Here is a 23,566-nt window from a genome sequence, read left to right on the forward strand (position 1 = left end):
CTATTGTAGTCAGACAGTCACCCGGATTTCAACTCGTCTCGCCGTTCTGATCATTTATACATATGTACATATATACACATATCTACATATCTCGATTAGTTTTAGCGGATCCGTTAGGTGAACAAAACTATTATACTCTGTAGTAACATGTCGCAAGAGTATAAAAATGAGAATATTACTTATAATAAATTTCTATGATCTTTCATACATTCATATAATATTCACTCAAAGCATGTATTAAATAATATTTATATATAATACATTATAATGTAACTAACTTAATTTAAATAAACAATTTGTTAAACAAAAATAAATAAATATTTGTCAATAAAAGAAAAATTTAATTTACTTTGATTTTTTAATAACAGAAAATAGCAAAAATATCGAACGTTATAAAAATAGTTCATAACATAATTTTTTTTTTTTAAGCTGCGTGCGTGCGTGTGTTGCGAGTTCGTGTGGGCTTCGTCGTTTTGCTCAACACCGGCTTTTCTACCAGGCGCGCAAAACAGCCAGAATAGCAGGCAGTTGCTGCGTTTGCGGCACAGGGTGAGTGAGCTGTTTAGAAATGGCGAATACACTTTGCCGCTGCTAGTGCTGCATACTTTTAGGCACCGGATGTTGGTATAGCAGCGGGTTAATCACATACACCCTGTTTACTTAACTTAGTTGTTGCGGCAGAATACTGCCGAGTTGACAGCCTTTGACTGGATGAAAAAAATTAAAAAGACTGTCGTGGGAATGACTTAGTAATATTTAGTGCTGCTAACTCAAAAATGAAACGGCAATAATTTTTATTTTTTATATCAAATTCATAAATATTCATTTATTCAGTAAACTGTTATACAATATATTTAATATTTATAATAACATATACATATATAGATTTATATAAATTTAAATTTATGATATTTCAAACACCAACTTATTGCATACAAAATTTAACGATACAAAAGATTTTTATCAATTACAATTTTTTTATGTATAATATATTTAAGTATGTTTGTATTTTTTTATTGATATTTATTTGTTCGCTTAAGACGTTCATAAATAAGTATACACTTTGCGAATTGAACAGAAATTAAACAAATTTTATACGATTACGAAATAACTGATTTATAGAAAATAATAAAATTTTCAAATAATAAACAAGAAAAAATATATGTTGGAAAAAATGTACACGAAATAAGCTTAAATATATATTTTCACAAAAATTGTGCGAAATCATGTTTTCTTCATTATTGGTATTTTTTATAAATTTTTACAATTTCAACATATTTTTGCTAGTAAATTTTAATAAATAAGGCAGATAAGTTTGCGTGATGAAAATTTTCGTACATCGATTTATGTTGTTTTCATTTAAAGTTGCCTTGTGCGATCACTTTTATCATATTTAATTGTTAAGATAACATTAAGGCTTGGAAAGTAGAGAGCACATGTAAATATGTTAACTTTTAAATTTTTTCTTTAATTTTTTACAATTTTTACTTATGTGTTTTTTTTGTGCATTTGATTCTTTTTGCAATATTTTAATAAATTTGGCACTTTACATAAGCGAAAGACTTCTAAATTTATTTTTTTGTTGTTTTTGCGGTGTAGCGAATGTACATATGTATGTGTATGTATACAACAACAAATTTTACTTTCGAAAAGTATTAAGTTATTGATAGATTTAAATGTGTATTTTTTGAAAACGTTTACGGCTAAAGAGCAGAATACGAAATTCTACTTCAAATCGTCGAAGCAAGAAAGCAATTTTCTTATTTTTGTTAATATTTTATAGAAATTTACACTCGGCAAGAGCTTGAAAGCAAAAAATTGCCACTGATTTTTTTTTGTTATTTTTGAAATTTAGATTCAAAAATAAAATAAATACAAAATATTTTCTAAAGAAATTACACTGACATCGAAATAATTAGAACTGATATTATTTAAAAAAAGTTAACGAAATTTTAATTTACTTAAAATTTTTACAAATTATGTTGAGAAAAAAATTATTTGAAATAATATCGAGACTTTCAGTTCAGAAGAAAAAATTTTCGAAAGTTCTTTTCCAGAGGCAACATTTATTTACGGCTAAATTTGGACTAAATAGTTGCAATAAAATGTTGCAAACATATTTTAAATTTGTTGCATACACATATATGTACATACATATGTTTATACACATGTATACAAACATTTTCGAACTGCGATTTAAATAATAATTTCGAATTTTTGTTGTTTTATTTTCATACACATTTTTCGACTCGAATTAAGAATTTCGAATTTTTGTTGTTCTATTTTCATACACATTTTTCGTGAAACATTTTGCTTAAATCTACATTTTTTTAAACTAACTCACACTACAACAACCACTTTAGCTAAAAAATTATATATTTACATACCCATCTTTCGAAACACTATTCGGCTTGTTGCCGCTGCTGCGACTGCGACAGTTCCGTCGTCGGTTTTTGATAGCTGCAGACGATTTTCGCCGCATCGTTCATCATTTTCGCCGTCGAACGCACCAAAAACATCAAATGACATTCATCATAGACGGTCAGTTCGACACGCGTGCGCACTAAACCATGCAACACGGTGGCGCGCTCCAAATCCAACCAACGTTGCAGCGCTAGTTCGCGCTCTTTCGTAGAGCCGGAGAGCACAACATCGGATGGACCCCAGAGCACAAATTCCAAGACGGATTTCGATTTCGATAACGATTCGGCGCGCTCTTGCAAGAGTATATCGGCTAGGATGGGCGTGATCTTGGTGGGCGGCAACAGTTCGGTGAGCGCGATGTGTGCGCATTTGCAGAGTGTGCCCATGGGTTCGTCCTCATCATTGTTGTTGCTGTAAATATGTAAAATAATATAAATATATTTGTACGAATTTTGGCAAGTTCCCCAACAGCACTCACCCTTGCAACACGCAGAGACGTGCCTGCGCATCCTTGTTCTCCACATCCTTCGACAGCACGACATTGGACAAGCTCAGCGGCATCTCCTCGATCGCCTTTGCTTGCAGATTCTTCATGCCGTTCACCAGTTGCAGCATTATGAAAGCCACTTCACGTGTCATGACATCGTCAAAGGCCGGCATGCCCGCCGCTGTGGCGGTATTATCTGCCGCCGACTCCAGCGACGCACCACCGCACTTTTCGAGCGAAGACTCCTCATTGAGTGTGCTCAAATTCTGCACGGACATCACATTGCGCAGTGCGTTCACGCCGGCGCTGTCCTTTAGGCCGGCAGCGGCCAAGTTCGGTATGGAGCCGCGGAAATTGAAGTTGCTCTTGTCGAGCACATGTGATTTGCCCTTCAATATGGCGCCGATCGACTGCAGCGTGTCCAATTGCAAGCGCGGCAGTACCGATATTGTGGCCTGCAGTAAGGTCACTGCCGTTGACGGCATGAGCGGCAAGTGATAGCTGGGCACTATGTCGCAAAATTCCGTTATGGGATTGAGTACACCGCTGACGCCACCCGACAGTTGATTCAATTCGCCACCCACACCGGAGAGTTGATTGCAGTCGGCCGAGAGCGCCAATGTGACGGGTGCTGTGGTCCAGAGCGCCGCATGGAATGCTTTCTTGCCGACCACGAATGCTTGTGCACCATCCAATATGGTGAAATCTTCGAACCGTAAATTAATGGCATTGGCTAGAGGTCGGAGCGCAGCCGGTATGACAGGGGTTTGTTGGAGCTGAACGTGCAGCGAGTCGAGAAAAGGGTTTGTGTGAGGAATGATCGTAAAGTTTAACAGGTAAGTTACTCACCTGATCAAGCACCTGCGCCAAGGCCTCATGGTTGGCTACAACTACGGCGGTGTAGTTGTCCTCGATGGTTTTGTGCACGACGCTGCGTCCTTTGCGCATTCGCAAACGATTTGTAGCCTTTGCACGATTTTTGATGGCCTTGAAGAAGAATTACAAGGTAAGTATTCGAATTAATAAGGCTTTGTAGAAATGGTATCTTGATTTCTCGAAAAAGAGAGGCGCCAGGCATAAGGATAAGAGATCATATATTTTTTTGAATCTGTTTTGACTGAAACTTTCCTTAGAACTTCAAGGAAGAACCATTAAAAGTCAATTGGGATTGCACCAAAAGACCATTTCGTAAAAATTTCAAGCCCGGAAAATGAGAATCCACTTACCGATGGTATGCCCCATACGCTGTCATTGATGTCTGTAGCTACATCACCGCCTGCTTCGCTGCCGTAATAACTGTACGGCGCATAAATCTCGAATTCACCGGCTTCACTGCCACAATAAGAAGCGGATATGATGCGTGGAATGTTGGCTTTAAGAAAAAAGCAATGTAAAGATAACAGTTTAACAAAAACAAAATCATACCAAAGCCCTACAACTCACCTAAACTATTGTTCAGACCGTAATTGCGTCCCGGTCCATACTCGCTGCGCGTGTAACTCGCCACCGACATGGTGTCCGAATATATATTGTTGTTGTTATTGTTACGACGTGGCGGCAACACACGCTGGCCGGCGTTCAAATCCACGGAACGTGTCGGCGGCAGCGGTGGCGACGAGGGACTCTTCACCATTTCATACATATTCTCATAATCGCGTTTGTCCTTCAAGTAACTGTCAATCGTGCTGTTAATTTTACGCACCGAATCCTTCAAACTGGTCGGACGCACTTCATTGTGACTGACAGTGGACGCCGCGCTGCTGCTGATGTTGCTAGCTGTGCGATTTTCGAAAATTTCCAATTTATTGGCGATTGCAATTTTTGGGTCGCTTTTGCGACGTTCGAAGGTACTCGTACGGCTGCCGATCGGTGGTTTGCCATCACCCACTGCGGTTATTGTTGTTGTGGGCGTGACAGCTCTATCAGCTGGCGAAAGTTGTGGACTCATTGCTTGAATGGAGTTGTTTGCGTTTGTGTTTCGCTTGTTGTTGTTGTTAGTGTTGGCGACGGTTGCACCATTGGGATTGGTTGAAGTGTATGCGTGATTGTTATTGCTGTTGTTGCTGTTATTTTCGTACGATACATTATCGCCATTTGACGAGCAAATCGAGATAGTATCGGCGTTTTCAATGCGCGTCCCGGCATGTCGTTTACGTGCCAATTCCAATTGTGCTTCACGCTCCCGCATGCTGGCCGTACGCTCTGGTTTGCGCGGTGCAATCGATGAGCGAATTTCGCCTGCAAACAAATGGTTGAGGAGCAGAACGTGATGTTGGTAAGTAAAAGAATTATATTATTTGGTTTTCGATACTTAAAATCATATATGAAAGTATAGTACAGGATGCAAAGGCGTTTTCGAAGAAGAGGAAGTAACATTATTTAGCAATTTAATTGTAAGCACATTACCTCTCCAATGTTTTTAGAAAAAAGAAAAGCTAGAATATAGCTATAGTTAATGTATTATAAACCATAATTAAACATGAAATTTCGACTTTGCAACAAGCGAGTCTTGAAAAGCCTGCTTCATTCTGCTGATACAATTTTGGACTCGACGCAAAAATATTCTTTTACAGTATATCGGAAGACTTAAGAGACGAAAGGTTACAGAAAATATAAGTCGTCAAGATTAGCAAATTAGTTTTGTGTTATCTAAATATAAAAAGAAATCGATTTGACCCATCATCTTTAACCTATCAGACTTATGGTAAATAAGGATTTTTTCGTTCGCTGAAAAACTCTTCTTTTATTCCAAAATCGGAACTCGACACATACATTTGACTACTAATTCCTCTCGTCTAATTTGAAACAGTCATTTACTGTTCTCGGTAGAAAATTTTGAAGCATAAGTACTTTTTCCAACTGCCAGATCACGCATGAGTCGTGTCAAGTCGTCATGTTATTTTTGTTCAGTATTGTTTGGAATTTTATCATGGAAAGACTAACGCCTAAGCAACGTTTACAAATTGTTGAACTTTATTATAAAAATTCACGTTCTGTAAAGATTGTGTTTCGCGCGCTTCGCTCAACTTATGGTCAACATGATCGCTCTACTGCGCGTACCAATCGCAACTCCATCTTGAGACCCATCATTCATTATTGGATAATATCGACTGAATAGGCTACATTCAGCATGCAGTGAAGAAAATATAGCAGCCGTAGCTGAGAGTATAAACGAAGACCGTGGATAGTCGATTTGGCGTCATTCGCAGCAACTCAGACTGACGTAAGGAACGACTTGGCGCATTTTACGTCGAGATCTTCAATTGAAAGCCTAGAAAATACAGCTTTTACAAGAACTGAAGCCGCTCGATCTTCGTAAGCGACATTGTTTCGCTCTATTGGTTCTTGAAAAGTTCTAAGAAGTTCCGATGTTTTCGAGGCAAGTTTTGTTCAGCGGTAAGAGCAACCTGAAGAGATTCATGAGCTGCCCTTTCATTCAGAAAAAATGGTTTGGTGTGGTTTCCGGGCCGGCGGAATCAGCAGTCCATATTTCTTCAAATGACGAACGCAACCTTTATCGCGCCATTATAACCGACTGTGATGCCTGAAATTCAAACTCGTAATCTGGAAGAAATTTGGTTATAACAAGACGGTGCCACTTCCCACATATCGCATCAATCAATGGATTTATTGAAAGAACACTTCGGTGAACAGATAATTTCACATTTTGGGCTAGTCGATTGGCCACCAAGATCGTGTGATATTACACCGTTAAACCTTTGTATGGATATGTAAAGTCTAAAGTATATACGGACAATCCCGCTTCGATTCAGGTCTTGGAGCAAAACATCACGCGTATCATTCACCATTTAGCTGTCGAAATGCTCGAACGAGTCATCGAAAATTGGACTCAAGGGATGGACCATTTGAGATGTAGCCGCGTTCAATATTTGAAAGAGATAATCTTCAAAAAATAAATGCCAAAAAATGTTCGTCGAATGATAATAAACATTCGCCATTAAATTTGAAGTTCCTTTGTGTTTTCTTTAAAAAAAATAGGAAATCTTGAAATGGATTATAATAATATAATTTCTTTTTCCTAAAGTGGATATGTAAAGGAACCGATTTTTGTGGATAAATAAGAAATATTATTTTTCTGAAAGTAAAGAATGTCTAATAAAAGAAAACTGTTAGTAGTATGACCAGCTTTTATGCACCAGCAATCATTTTATAATCATTTATAGTAAATAATAATGTCACTTTAACCATAATTTATAGTTATAATTTGAAAAAAAAGATAAACAACTTTTCTCACTCCATTATTTAAATGACCTATATAATTAAAACTCGGGAGGTATTTCTAAATAATTTGTGAAGAATCATCAGCATTAAAATTTCGCATTCATACCAGTGAACTAATAACCAAATCACCACACAAAAGTTGCTGAATGGCGCGAATAAATTGTTTCATACATCTGTATACTTACATATTACACACACAATTACACACTATTAAAACTATAAATGAATCTAATTTGCAAGTAGCTGAAATATGCTAACAGAATTTTGTTAGCTATAATCCGCAAGCGCTAAGTTTCTCAAGCCTTTGTGAAGCTGGTATTATACAATTTTCTTTGTTAGCTGGTTATTCAATGGGCATGACCAATGTTTATGAAATTTTATATCATTTATTGTCGTCTTCTGAAACGGAATGACATTTGTGTGTTTATGTTTATTCTTTTGTGACGTCTACCAGTTAAGTTTCGCGACCTACTTTCCTTATACCCTAAACAGGGTATACCAGTGTTAAGGGATCGTCTCAGTGTGATCGTCCGAAAAATCACTGATTTTCAAGAATTTTTTTTAATGTTGAAATTATCTAATCTGTAATTTATTGGGTGTGTAATACGAGTAGTTAAATAAATTGTTGATATTACACGAAAAAAAGTCTTCTACGATGTTTACCATTGTGGCCGCAATTTGGGTCTAAAACCAAAATTTCAAAAAGGATTTTTAATTTGTAGGAAAGTCGCTATCGCGCTATGAAAGCTTTTTTTGCTTTTTTGAAAATTGACAAAATGGCGGCGGTTTGAACAAAAAGTATCGAATTTAGCCCTTTTTTCGACAGTTTCGTAGGAAAAAAAGCTTTAATAGCGCGATAGCGAATGATGTTAAAAATCTTCTCTCCAAATTTGAATTAGATATCTTGAAAACTCTTCCTTTGAGATTGGAAACAGTTTATAAAAACATCATTCTAAGAAAAACGCGTTTAAGGGGGTATTCTCATGTAATCACTTCGAAAAATCGATTTTTTTGTTTTTATATTTTGACAGTAAAAGCTATTGAAAACATGCTGTGAAAAATTCAGGCCGAAATTCATAGTATTTGATTAGTTACAGCTCATAGTCGCCGACGTGTCGTAAGCGACTGTCTACCAGGCGCCATGACAAGTCTGCAGTCTTTTGAAACTTTAAGCGCATTTTTCTCGAATCATCATTTTCTGAAACTGTCATGGTCCTAAAAAAAAGTATTCAAGCGATTGTTTTAAAATTTACACATGCTCGTCTACTCATTTATAGTTATCGTCCCTACCAGAATTGTTTATTTTCGAAAATATTTTCATATTTTTTTTAAACGATTTTTAACGAAAAAAACAAGATTTTCGTGACTTCAGACTGATAGAATCTCAAAACAAACAACAACAAAAAAAACAAAAACAAAGCAAATGTTAAACGATTTACTTGAAGATCCTATCCTAAAATTCAAAGTCCAATATTTTTAAATGCTTCTTTGTAATGTTTAACACATGGAGAATTTCATAAATCATTGATTTTCTAACTTTTGTATATGTATTTTTTTAAATTGTTTAAGGAGCTTTTTGAAGTGAGAAAAATTCAAGGATTGAGCAATACTTTCAGTGAATTATTCAAGCCATAATTATTATTATTTATTTAAGTTTTAATAACTTCACCTAAATTGCAAAAAAAAATCTACACCACACTTATTTCTGCATGGACGAATGTATATACATATATTTATATACATACATACATACATATATACTGTGCACATAAGTCGTAAGGAAGCTTAGTCTCCCGTGTGTACCATACATAGAATGCAATTGAAAATTCATTTAACCCCAATCTAAATGCGAATCCGGTCGAGTGTGTATGCAAATAAATACATACATACATATGTACATATTTCAATTTTGCTAATGTATATACACGCGTACCAAGGTATAAATGAATGCTAGTATATGCAATATTCTATATGTACATATATGTAAATACGACGCTTGTATGCATGTACCTTTATTTGACTGTACAGTTATTTTCATTAACCTTGTGTGAACGGTTAAAACGGCAAATGCCACAGCATGCGAAAACAACAACAACAAGTAACTACATGTACTGCCCAGAGGTGCCCACTGCTGACCAAGAATCATTAATCTTGAATTAGCCAAGTGGCAGTAACAGCACGAAAAACAACACCGGTACAACAACAACAACAACGTCAGCAACAGCCAGCAGCGGCAGCACCGGTAGTGGCATAACAGTAATAAAAACATCGAAAATATGTAAGAAAATAAAAGCTGTTTTCAATACAAAAACAAAACAGCCACGACTGCAACAACAACGAACAGCTAAGCCAATTGTAATTGTGACCCAAATTCGAAACAAATCACATAAAGATGCGCGCTCTGTCAGTTGCGCGCAAACAGCAATACACACATACTAAATATACACACACATGTACATGTGTAACCACAGTGGATAATGGCGGCTTCGCGCTTATGAAAATGAGCTCTCGAAATTTATGCGGCAGCAACAAACAGCGACGGCGAAGAATGCGTGCTTTAATCCGAACTTAAAGATTTCTTGTTTGCTTAACTGCTGGCCAAGTGAGTGGACGCTTCGTTGGTTTGCCGCTTACGACTGCGGCAAAATGGAAGTGGCACTCAGCGGTCGAGGGCTGCAGGTGCAAGAATATTAAACATATTCTATGTATATAAGTAAGTAAATAAGCTTAAAGACGACTTTTTGGAAGTTGTTCGCTTCCACGACATTACAAAATTACCTAAAGTTTGACGATTTACCTGTACAGTGGGCTATTTTTGGAATCTTATTGAAACTAACTATTATTATAAAATTTTTGATAAATCGTAACCAAAACTTAAAAAAAGTATAAAAGTAGTATTAACTATACTGAAGTAATTCTTCATAGCGTTGCCAACATGAATTCAAAAAATTTCTAAAATAATTTAGAAATAAGAATTTGGTTTAAATTTAGTGTCTTTGTGATTGGTTAAAAATATATGAATGGTTAGGAAGAACTAACTAAAAATGCATTAATCATCATTAAAATAAAAAAAATAATATAAAATGATTTCTGGGGGACGGCATTTCAAGCGCCTTACGTACAGCGGCAAACGAAACCGAAGCATACTCTTATAGAACACCCAGAGGTGATCTAGTCACCGATGCCCAGAGCATACTAAAATTATGAAGGGAACACTTCTTCAGCTTGCTGAATGGCAGTGAAAGTACAACATCAGAAGATGGCGTACCCGACTCCCCAATCGATAACGATAAATCAGACGTTACATTGCCCGACCATGAAAAAGTTTGAATAGCAATTACTCGTCTGAAGAACAAAGCGGCGGTGGCCAATGGATTGCCGGCCGAGCTATTCAAATACGGCGTCGAAGAAGTGATAAGGTGCATGCATCAGCTTCTTTGTAGAAACGGACTTTGTCGGACGCAAGCATGCCCACCGATTGGAATTTAAGACTGCTCTGCCCAATCCACAAAAAGGGAGACCCCACAATCTGCGTCAGCTACCGTGGCATAATCCTCCTCAACATCGCATATAAGATTCTATCGAAAATAAAGCCGCCGTCAACAAAATGATTGGACCTTATCAGTGTGACTTTAGGCTTGAAAAATCAAGAATTGACCATGCGCCAAATCTGTGAAAAGAGAATCGACACGCACCACCTCTTCGTCGATTTCAAAGCTGCTTTTGACACCCCGAATAGAAGCTGCCGTTGTGCCGAGATGTCTGAATTTAGTATACCCACAATACTAATTCGGTTGTGTAAACTGACGTTGAGCAATACCAAAAGCTCCGTTAGGATGCACTCCTTTGGAAAAACCAGTTGGGGAAGAACCTCGCTTCGCTTGGAATCTCCAATTGGAGAGGAAAGAAAAAGGTAAATACGGAAAAATCTTCTAATAGAGAGTCTTTTAGGTTTCATACACGGAATTGGCCGGAATCACTGTCACACTAGATTATATATCCGGAAAAATGTATTATAAACAGTGACGTAACGTCTTTGGGGATCTATAGTATAATTCTTCTTTGATTCAAAAAGGCATTACGCACTTTTTCATAAATATTCTTCGTCTTGAAAGGTACTATTAGAGACTTTCGTAAGAAATTAAACAAAAATTTTTTGAAAAATATTTACATTACTACTGTATGTTTTTTCGTTTGACCTTTAATAAGTCATTATCAGTTATATCGTTTTAAAAAAATTTATAAGTGGCTTACATATTTATAAATATTGCATAAAAATTTCATATGTTCTGAAAAACAAAATATAAATATCCATATTGAAAAACATTTTTCAAAAGATATTCAAAGAAAAAAGTAAATATTTGACAATTCAGTGCATTTGAACAACTAAAACTCAAAACTAAATTTGGAAAATAACATTATATTTTTCTTAAGAGTTATGCTTCCAAAATATATTTCATTGACTGGTACACCCGTAAATATTTTATTCGTATATACATACACATAACGAACTATAATTTCGATTCCGTTAACGTTTCGGTACACTGTCATTTCCGTTGTAATTACGGCTGCTGATGAACCGTATCGACCGGCCGGCCGGCTCGTTATCCGCTACCGGTAATCTGGCCAACTAAGCCCGAAGCTTCGATTCTTGGCATTTACGAGGCTCGTATTTTCTCAATTTTACACACATATGTTCAAGGTATCCATGTAAGTATGTATGAAAGGTTATTTATTATTAATTCACGTGCATACATAGGTAGCATACTCTAAGTAGGCTCTGCCACAATGTTGCTTAAATAAAAGTTCGCCTGCTAGCTTCGGTGTGTGCTTAAATAGCAACCGAAATTTGTAGTAAGCGTGTAAGTGTGTGCTAGTCCGCATGTGCTCTTAACCCAGTTAAGCCAGCCGACAGTCGTCGTTATATACATACAAATTACCGTTACATTTGGGAATATGTGCGACTACCCATTACATATAGCATAGCATACTTGAAATAATTCTTCACAAACCGGTAGCCATACAAGCACATAACTTTAATATGCATGCTTCGAGCTATGCACTGATGTGTAGAATATTTTGTACGTATGTATACGTGTATGTTTGTGTATTTGTAAGTAGTCGAAATTCTATTCATGCCATTGCATTTTTATATTTTCGTATTTTATGGCAGATTACGACTTGGATGATCGATCCAAGTGCCCTAGGTACCAGCTAATCAGGTATGCATCGACATATGTTATGAGGTATGTTTGTATGTGTATGTACATACATATATATCCACTTCTTCTTTTCACACTTCGGTTTGCATACTTTTTTCGTGTATAGATTTTTACTTTTGGTTATTTTCAGTAGTTTTGTAGGTAAATGGGTTGCTGACGAGGCTGTTGGGCACTTCGTTTTTTCTATTTTCCTCTCGAGTTGGCACATGGCTTCGCCTGAATTTGAATTGGGTTCACTATTATCGTTAGTGTTTTCAGTGGTTTTGTTATTATTTCTTATTACATACTTTGTTTCTAGCATTTTGAAGGTCGTATGTGTCTAGCTGCGCTAGTGCCGCGCTGAGCTTTTGTGTGTGTTGAAACGTGACGTGTTTTTCTGAGAAGATTTACTTGCGTGGTGTCGCGTTTCCCCTTATTGTCCCAACGATCCCGCCGTCTGAACTACGCCTGTGCCAGGAATGCCATTTCGTTTTTTTTTTGTATGTGCACGGGCAACTTTAATCCATGAATGCTAAGCACAGTTATGGAACGTACATCTTCACTCACACACATACATACAATGTCCCAATATTTGGTTGTCTACGTGCGATTGAAATTTAGTATTCGAATGTTATTTGCAGTCGAAATTCTTCATCGGTATTTTATTTTGCTGCAAATATTTGCTGTTCCTGTGTATGTATGCATATACATACATCTCTTATGTATGAGTGATTTGTGTGTCGCTTGATTTATGCAAATATACGTTGCTTCGATATCGTATACGAAATAATTTGAGCCAGCATTTTTTGTTTGGTACGGCAAGTAAAACTTTAAGAATTTAAATAATCTAGTGCCGTAATTTAAAAGTTTTGGGATTTCAGCAAACAAAATTGCAAAATCCCAAACTATGTACATATTCAATTTTAAGAGAATGTCGAAGGTGTGCCAATATTTCTTTCGGAATGTAAATTTTGACCCACAGAGTTGGTTCGATGTGTCAGTTAAGCTCAATTTAGTAGAAAGTCAATCGCTGCTCTAAAATTTTTTATATGTCTTAATTCCAAATGCACAACTTCGAAGCATTTTCATACGGTATGACGAATTCAAAGACTATATCTGTTATTTTGAGTGACAGAAAATCAATTTAAGAAGTCTGCGACATTGATTAGCCGCCCAAAACTGCAAATTCGACTATCCCGACTTTTTCTGGAAATCGTTACGTTATCAATAGTCAAACCATTGACGAATACAATGAAACATTCATTGCTATACCGCCCAACATGCTTGAAAAAGTAATAGAGAATGAAGTAAAAAGAGTTCATTTTGATTGGGGCATAAAAATACTGCATTCCACACATGTTTCTGAAGTCTTTTTCAGTCTGAAAACCTTAACAACACCTTGGCTATACTTAGAATTTCCAATTGGCGCCAAACATCGAAAAGAAAGACCGACTGGTGCGTTGTTGTAAACTCGGCTATAACCGCGTGACTTATAGGGTTTGGTCTTTGTTCGTCGAGAGAGGACTTTACTTCTCAATTGAATACTTAGTCTGAAGTAGCACTTGTTGGAAAGAGTTATTCTGCATTGGATTTCGATTGTAAAGGCTTTTAAGATCAGAAAAGCTCTTGGAGGTTTTACATTAATTACATGCAGAGGATTTCTAATAGTTTGAAAAAATTAACTGCAATTTTAGGTTTTCTCTCAGCGTAGATATGTTGACAGCAGTCGATGTTAGGTCTTATAAAAAGGTTAAGAGTTTCGTATTCTTGCTAACTGAATTTGAGTTAGCATACTAGAGATCGGAGTGACTTGTTAAAGTCCATTTTGTTGAAATAGATGAAAAATCAGCTGTAATACCCTCCATAAATACAAAAGGTTCCTGACAACTTGATTTGAAATTGTCAATTTGTATGGCAATTTTATGCTATAGGCTCTCGATCTGAACAAGTTTTGTTCGTTTGTTATACCGTTGCCTTTGACAATAATCCATGCCAAATTTCTTGAAGATATCTCCTCGAATTAAAAAAGTTTTCTATACAAGCACTTGCTTCTGAATACTCAGTTTATAAGGCAACTATATGCTATAGTAAACCGATATGACCAATTTCTATAGAGATTATACCCATTGTCTTAGGTAATAATCCATGGCAAATTTCGTGAAAATATCTCCACGAATTAAAAAGTTTTCTATACAAGCACTGAATCGGCGATGTGGACGAATGAGAAGCTTCTTGGAGAAAAATGAACATCTTCAAAATTTGAGATCGATATTTCAACAACTGACGGACGGACGGATATGAGTAAATCGACTCGGCTCGTCGTGGTGATCATTGGTGATCATGGTATATATATTTTATGAGTATCAAAGTAAGGGTCCTCGTAAGGGATTATTCTCTTAAGATGGTTATCTTCGACTATAACGTAATTTGTAGTGCAATTATGGTATTGTAAGGAAAAATCAAAATAGGTTACTATTATACAGAAAAAATGGGAGAACTGAGAGAAGAAATGCAACTATGCAAAAAATAAAATCTTCATAACTCATACGCTTGCTAAAAATAAAGCTATTAATTTCTAATAAAAATGTGCAAGACACTCACCTAAATTGGCATAAACATTGTCCGACTTTGATTTTATAGAACCACCTGCATCGCACGTACTTAACACGCCTGGTTTGCGTCCAACCGGCGAGTCCGTCACTGACATAGACACGGCATTTAGACCAATGCTTGCTTGCTTCCGACGCAGCTCGGCGCTTTTTGGCGGCGGCGGACGTGCCGGTTTGTTTAGCTCATGCGAACGTTGTGCGTCCATGTTGCGTAAGGGCGGTGCTGGTGGTTTGGCCGTCACTACGGCCACTGTTTGCGCTGTGACCGCGTCACTGGTCTTTGTTATGTCTTTGACCACTTCCACGGCGGTCGGATTAATGTCGATCGGATGAATGATCACTAAGCGTGGCTTACCCACCACACCCGCCTCCTCGCCCGTACAAATCTCCGAGTAGATACCATCTTTTTTGTGCAGATTGTCGGTTGTTTTGCTGGCACCCATGCGCAAGAATTTCTTAATCGAAAATTTCGTCTTGGTCTTTTGTGGCGGCGTTGGTTGCTGCTGCGATGCCAACAATTTTTTGTCACTTGTCGGCGGTAATGTTGGCAGATTCACCGTCATATTGGTCTGTGTCACATCGGGCAGACATTCCTCGGACAGTGACAGGTTCTTGTGATTCTTCGGCAGTGGCTCTGGTGTAAGCGATTGCTTGAGACTGAGCGATGATGTGGCCGTTTGCAACTGCATGTTCTTCAGCGCATTGCTGCGTTGCGTCACAAATGTATTGAGGCTGCGAAATTTCGGATTGACTGTGGCGCGCTCACGTTTGTCCTTCTCGCGTATAACCGGTGAAGCGGTGTTCTTCGTGCTATTCGTAAGACTATTGAGTGCAGTGTTCGTTGCGGTTGTTGGCGCTACTTTACGCGTATAAATGCTGTTTGGATTAGCCACGGCAGCTACGGCCGCATTGGTAGCGGCTGCTGTGGCGGCTATGGCTGTTGCCGTTTGTTCGCTTGCCGACTGAGAAGATGTGACATTCGACTTCTCTGCTTCTGAGCGATCAACTGACATTTTAGCGTCAATACTCTGCTCATTATTTGCTTTCTTCTCGGCTTCAGTTTGTGGTTGAGCTGTTGGCGGCGCCGATTGTTGTTCTGCATTGGCGACTTTTTTGGTAAACTTCTCCTCTACGGCGACATCGACTGTTGTGTTGCGTGCTTTCTCGTATTCTAGCGCAACATTATAGTCGCGTTCTGGCGTTGGTGGCGCGCTAGTTTTCTGCTCGGGCGGCGGATTTGGCGCTCTGCCCTTCTTTAGCTTTGCATCGTCTTTCAGCACCTCTGGCGTTACAGCGCTCAAGTTCAGGTTTTCATTGGATTTTGACATCACCAAGTGTAATTGATTGATGACTTGTTGTTCGGCATTCGTTGGCGTGCGTTTGCTGACAAATGTCTTTAATGGTGTGCATGTTGGCGACACCACCGGCTTTGCGGGAAGATCCGGTTTCTTCAGCAAAATTGGTGGATGCTGCTTCTGCAGACCATGTAAGAAGGAGGGACGCGCATCGATCAGTTTCGTGGGTGGCGGCGATTTAGGCAATGCTGGCAATTGTGTCGCATTTGACTCTTTGTTTTCCAGACTGCCATCCGGATCTGCACTGCCGTCTGGTTCACCATGTAGCTCTCTGCTCTTTTCCAATATGAAAGCTGTCTTCGCTTTGGCTGCTGCTGTTGCTGTGGTTGTCACTTTTGTTGTGGCTTTGCCTGTGGTTGTTGTGTTGGTTTGATTCGCCACTTGAATATCCTCGTAGTCTGAATTGTTGGTACTCACACTTAGCTTCTTCTCGACACGCACGCGTTCCTTTTCAACGCCACTATTCTTGTACTCGTTGCCAATGCTGATGCCGATGCCAGAGTCCGATTCGCTGCGTATCATATTGTATGAGGTCTCCTCATCACTGCTGCCATCGAAACTGCTGCCCGTCGAGTCGAGCGCATCGTCGGAGCTGCACTTGGTTACAATCAGTCCGTCGGATGTTATTTTGCTGGTCATAAAGTTGCCTTCGTGCAGATTGTATGAGGCAGCGCGTGTCTTCGACGACAATAACATATCCGTGATGTATTGCGAACTAGAGAAGATGGAAGTGTCGTTCTTATTGCTTGCATTCTTGCTGCACTTATTCTCCGTGGCAGCTGCGGTTGTGCCTGTTCCCATATTGGCCGCACTTGGCTTATCTTGCGCATCACATTTGCCGTCAGGCAAATTCTCGTAGCTTATTTGTGTTTCGACAACATCATAGTATGCCGAGATGCCATTCTCGTTGTCCGAGCAGTTGCTGTCGCTGTCCGAGTATTTATGGAAGACATTTATTTTGGGTTTGGCATGATCCTTTGTAATAGGTGGATTGCGTGCGATCGGCTTCTTAAGCTCAGGAAATGGCTTATTCTCCACAGTGTCGCTCAAGCTGCTAATCTCGAATTTAATCTTTGACGGTACGGCAGTGGAAGCGTTTGTAGCTAAGAGCGTGCCGTTCATGGCGCTGGCCGCGCTTACACTACCGCTGCTTGTGGCTGAGGTAGTGGACATCTCCTTTTCACTGGCCAGTTTTTTGCTCTCGCTCTGTTTCTTCTCCAACGTCTCGGAAATCTCGTCCAAAAGTGATTTCTCCATGGCGCGTTCGATGGGTGGACTATTTTTGCCATCGCTATCGCTCGCCGCCAAAGCTTCTTGCTTAGCTTGCGCCGAGCTCAACAAACTGCTTGCACTGGCTGTCATGTAAGATGTTGTTGTTTTCGTCGATGCTGTTGTTGTTATTTTCGTTGCATTCGCTATGGCTGTCGCTGGTGGTGCTGCCGTTGTGGTCTTCTTTATTGACTTAACAACGGTTGCACACTGTTTGACCACCATTGTCGGCTCACTCGGTTCACTCACTTTCGTCTCAAATTTAGCCTTTGCTGTTGTGGCGGTTATCGATGATGTTGCTGTTTTGGCGTTGTCAGTGGACGTTGTGGCTCCAAATGGTGTAACATTTATTTTAAGTGTTTGCTTTTTACCCTCCTTATCGACTTGTGGTGCGCCGAGCTTGAGCGCGGCAAATGAACGCTTAATATTCTCTTGTGCATCACCCAACAAATTGCCATTGTTCATGTTGAAGTCGGTATTGGCACGCGTGATGCGCTTCAGCTCGAGTGTTTCCTCGTCGTCGGTGCTGGTGGCGGCATTATCGTCGCGCTCATTGCCAATATTCATGAAATCATGATCATCATCGTCATCCGAATCGTTGTCGGACCATTCGCCGCCAACACCAATAACCTCGGAGATGTTCTTCGGAAAGGTAACCTTGTGCGTTTTGCCTTTGCCGGTTTTGGTTTTGAGCGAAGCAAAGGACTTTTTCATAATGCTTTTTGCGGGTGATTTATGCTTGTTAGGGTAATCAGTCTTTTTAGTATCCAAATCGAGTTTGGACATTAAATTCGTGGTGAATTTCGATCTATCCATGGCGCTGGTGTATTTGTAAGTGGAGTTGCCGGCCTTGTGCTCGTCTTTAGATTTGAAGCAATTGGAACAGAGATCCTTCTTCCACGCGTTCTGCGTGAAGTGTGGACATATCGAAGAGGACATGTTGTGGTGAAAGTCGAATCCGATTATTCGTTTGTGTTTGTATGCACGTAAAGCAAGAGGAGGCGGTGTTTAGGATTGCAGAAACTCTCTGGCCATAGTCTGCGAATAAAAATAATAATTTATTAAATTATATTGTTTAAATTCTTTGAAAAATTAATGATATATATATAACATTTATATTTAATATTAAATTTAATTGTGAATAAAATTTCTTATCAATAAACTATCTTTGCGGAGCAGTCTGATTTATGTCACCGAAACGGTATCGGATTTATATCTTGGAAAGGCCAATCCACTCAGAATTGTTCCCTGGAATAATTTAAGAAGTATTTTAGGCCGCTATAACATTACCTCAATGAGAGCTTTTTATATTATTACTAAATATTAAACCAACCACATATTTTCGAAGAATTTATGAAGGTTTTACTGTTATAAAGAATACAATTTAGGACCCTCACACAATAGGATTATTTCTAGAAAGAAAAAATAGTTTTGCATATAATACTTAAAAAGTAAATAAAAAACGGCTTAGTTATGAAGCACAAAAGTTCTTTTCATAAAGAAAATAGAACATTTATTTCAAGGAGGAATTTTTAAAAATTAATTAACACAAGGCTATCATAGTAGAAAGATCTATTTAGAGCGATATCATTTAAGTTTTAAGAAAACATTTTATCATCAATGCTTTCACCCAAATGAAAACTCTTCGACGAAATTTCTAGAAACCTTTGCAATCGATTTCACCATTTAGAATAATATTTTTTGAAGCTTTAGTCTCAACTTTGAAAAATTTACTTTTACTCACATAGTCAGCAAACTTTTTTCCCTTCTGTTGGGTGCAATAAATATCTCTTTTTCAACTTCTGTAAACAAAAGATGTTGCTGACAAACGAGTTTACAATATGTTTGAATACACTGATAACGGTTTTTTAAAAGTCAGAGTAATTAGAAACTATAAAAGAAGTAAAGAATTGAAATGAATATTCAAATTTTTGACAATGTATTTTAAGAATTGAGTGAAACTCTAAAAAATTAAGATAATGATATTATCAAAGACACACACTAATTTCTCAGTCAACACCGGGTAATTGTTTCGAAAAACAAAAGCCACAAGCAAAGCGGTCATTAAAAGCTTTTTATGGTTGACTTGCGGTGGTTGGGATAGAAAAGAGAATGGGAAACTATAGAAAAATGTAATTAGAATTTTCTATAAAGCATTTTGAATATGATTTATTTCATTAAACACACTTTCAATAAAGTGAAAGTGCGTTTGGAAAGTTGAGAAATTAATTTGGAAGAAAGGAATTGCAAAAGCAAAACCTTAAAACGATACAGTAGCAAGAATGTTAAAATTTTTCGCTGAACTTTAATTAATTGAAAACTAGCTTTGTTTTCAAAGAGATTTTTTCAGAAAGAGAAAGATAAAATTCTAAAAAAATCAATATACTTAAAGTAGTTAATAGCTTAACCTTGAAGTGTACACTGGGGTCTGAGGGACCTTTGTGATTTATTTTCGTATTTTTAATGCTTTAATCTGAGAAATTTCTGAATACTTTAAACGCTTCTTTAATATTAAGTAACAATAACGGAAGAAAATGATCAAAATTTTGCAATATTATATTATTATAGTCAAGTCCCACAGTTGTTGAGTAAATATTTCTTGCGCAGTTTCTAAAGAGTTAAGATTAATTGCAGCTTGAGAAAATCTTGTGATTTTACTTAATTTATGCATTATTTATTAATTTAGCCTTTAGATCATCTCTACAGCCACAAATCAGCACAACTTCTCACAAAATCCCACATTTGGTAGAGTTCATCAACTCTTGTGGGCAAATCTAGCCGTTTCTGAATGAAATTTATCAACCAAACGAACTTTTAGAAACCCACTAATCCGGAAATATGATTATAACAAACGAAATTAGCTAACTACGATTTTCGCTGCCAAATAAGTCTAAATGAGCAAATGTTGGCTAATGGATTATACATGCGCGCCCACGTCTGCGAATTTACACTGTGAGAGTGACCAAAAATAGAAAGATTTGCGTGAGCGCAGAATGGCACGGAGGTAGTTTGATAAAACAATGAGAGTTTAAAAATTATTTGAATTCATACATTTTACTGATCCAAATATTTGAGATTTTATCACTTCCAGAATATATTTATATGAGGTAAGTCGTAAGAGATTTCGAACTCGGTAGGACTTGCCTTTCTCTTGTTGTAGAGGTTTTGTCTGGACATTGCTCAAGCGGCGTCCAACGGGAAGGTTAAAAGCCTTACTCGTTATCTTTCAATCAGAAAAATATAGAAATATGTAGCAGAATCATCTCAACACTTCCTTCTTGGATTTCACACCTCCAGGTAATCAGGTGAACTATTGGGAATATAAATAAAACGCAAACGAGATCTATTATGTTCAAGGAGAATTGTCGATATAACTATAAGAGCAGTTTTCTAGCTTCACAAAGGACATACATATATTTTGCCCTTCAGAAGTATTTCGCATTTCGCAGATCAGAAGAATGCACGAATGTTTTCCTTTACAACTCTTTCTTAGTACGGTGGTTAAAGGCTTTGGTCTTTTGATTAGAAAACCTTTGATATAGCAGTCCACAAAAATTTTATTGAGAAGCTTATTGTTTTGTAAAACTACCCTCGTAGAAATTTTTTGTTTTTCAAAAAAGTAAATGTACAAAGAAACCAGAACAGTTAACAACGCCAAATGAATTCATTAATCATGAATGCTGAATGTTGGAACTGGAGTAGGTACAAATAAAACAAATATAGTACAACAACAACATTTCTTTCCAAATTAAATAAGTAAACAACAATTTGATTTTTGCATTTGTCTGGCTGTAGAAATGTAAAAAATAGCGCATGAACGTGAAGGGGAGTAGATGAAAGCAAGAAAGGTAGGTGTGAAAAAATGTTAATGAAACCGAATGATGCCAACACCAACAGCCGGAAGAGGCGGTGAGCGGGTGACACCTCAGCGCATTCACACCTCAATGCTTTGGAAAGTTTCAGCTCAGGTTCAACGCTGAAGAAATGAAGAAGCGTGCAAGGAGGTGAAGCAAAAGAAATTGAAAAAGTTGGCGGCTCAAAGTATTTTAACTTGCACTTGAGCTGCATGCAACATTATTATCCGCCGCATTATCAGTTATTAAGTGGTGGTAAGAAGAAAAGCAAAGCCAGCAAATCATACAAAAGTGTTAAGAAAAACGAAACAAACAAATATTTTTATTTTTTTTTTTTGTGGCAGATGGGAAGTCAGGTTGAAATTGTAGCTGAAGCTGCTCAAATTGCCAAAAGTATGCGCTTGGGTGCACATTTGATGACTTATTTGTTATGGCTTGCTGCTGGTATTATTTCTTTATGCACTCTTATTTTTATTTATTTATTTCTTTTTCTGCTTACAATAATTTTTAGTTATTTATTTGTTGTCGAAAAGCTCGATTTTCCACTTGCCACTTGAGTGTGATCATTGCTGCCTCAACCATGGCCAGCAGTAATAGTCTTCGAAGCAACTTGAGTTGCTAGCTTACTTGGCCAAAGTGGCAACTACATATAGCATATACCAATGCATAAATAAATATATATATACGTATATACTTGTACATATGTATATGAACATGCAAGCTAGCTATTTAGTTGCTTACGGTATAACCACAGCAATGCCGTCAAACTGGCTTAGATGGGTTCTAGAGTTGGGATTTGGGTCAGTTATATTTGTAAATAAATGGAGGCATTTATATGTATGAGTGTATGTTTATAATATATGTGTGTACGTGTTGCTTGCAATTAAATAATATTTTTGATTTGCTGGTTATGATTTTTTTCGCTTCGTTGTTTTTATGAACTAATAGTGTTTTTGGTTTCGGAACAATATTTCTTCTACTTAAATATTCTACTTTTTTGTTGTTTATTTGTTGCTAGCTACAACCAGGATAGCCAATTTTTTATGAAAAAATTTGGATTTCCAATTTCGGAATTAAAAATTAAATTAACATTTATTTTTAATGCATTTTTTGCAACCGTGGTTATAACAAGATATTCTATTGTATAGACAAACTCGTTTTGGTTGAAATATATCATAAATTGCGGATGCCTAAATATTTATATTAACAATATCGCTGACAACTCTTATGCTGCTCATTTTAACTCAAATTGTCCTTAGTCGAAGTTATGACGAATAATGACAGATGGTGAGACAAACATGCGAAATAAGTCCTTTCGCCTTTCCGATCCCTATATGTGGCCTGGTCTACGAAAAGGGAGCTAACGTGCGAAAACTAGTTTTCTGGGAAACACCGTTATCTCGTTATTTCTCCGTTCACCGTTACTTCTCGTTATCTCATTAATTTTGACACCTAAGCCCCCTTTCCGTAGACCAGGTCACATATATTGATTATTTTAAGCTAACGTGGTCTACCCATAACTATCAAAAGGTACTTTTTACAATGCTTTTAATAGCCGATGCATATTCCTGCCAAATAGCGGGTGCTCCAAGTAGAAATATATTTTTCAATAAGATTTTTTCGATTGATCACGTGAGAGTCGTGTCAAGCTGTCATGGTATTTTTGTTCAGTATTGTTTGGCATTTCATCATGGAAAGACTTACTCCTGAATAACGTTTACAAACTGTTTAACTTTATTACGAAAATTACGTCCGGTAAAAATGTGTTTCACGCGCTTCACTCAACTTGTGGTCAACATAATCGGCCGATTAAACGTACTATTAGCAACACCATCACCCATCTTGAGACCCATTATTTATTATTGGCTAATATTCAACCGATAAGACCATGTCCAGAATGTGAAGTGAAAGTGAAAAAAATATAGCGACTGTAGCTGAGAATATACTGGACGATTGTGGCGAGACGATTCGGCGCCGTTCGCAGCAACTCGAACTGACGTATGAATCTTCCAAAGCGACATAGCTTTGCTCTATGGGCTCTTGAAAATTTCTAACAAGATCCGAAGTTTTCAAGTCAAACTTTGTTCCGAGAAGGGGCCCATTTCTGTCTCAATGGATATGTAAA

At 37.5% G+C, this 23,566-nt stretch overlaps 1 protein-coding gene across 1 annotated transcript; it reads right to left on the reverse strand.

The window, feature by feature from the left end:
- Positions 1-2,276: 2,276 nt before the first annotated feature.
- Positions 2,277-18,544, reverse strand: LOC120782234 (mucin-5AC). The gene is made up of 6 exons (XM_040114401.1): positions 14,956-18,544; positions 4,355-5,149; positions 4,138-4,283; positions 3,761-3,898; positions 2,903-3,687; positions 2,277-2,835 (listed from the first exon to the last, which is right to left on the reverse strand). Exons 1-6 carry the CDS (start codon positions 18,524-18,526, stop codon positions 2,403-2,405), a joined length of 5,868 nt encoding a protein of 1,955 aa, XP_039970335.1. The 5' UTR covers positions 18,527-18,544; the 3' UTR covers positions 2,277-2,402.
- Between the last annotated feature and the right edge of the window lie 5,022 nt (positions 18,545-23,566).

This window comes from Bactrocera tryoni, chromosome 1 (genome assembly GCF_016617805.1).
Source record: "Bactrocera tryoni isolate S06 chromosome 1, CSIRO_BtryS06_freeze2, whole genome shotgun sequence".
Lineage (NCBI taxonomy): Eukaryota > Metazoa > Arthropoda > Insecta > Diptera > Tephritidae > Bactrocera > Bactrocera tryoni.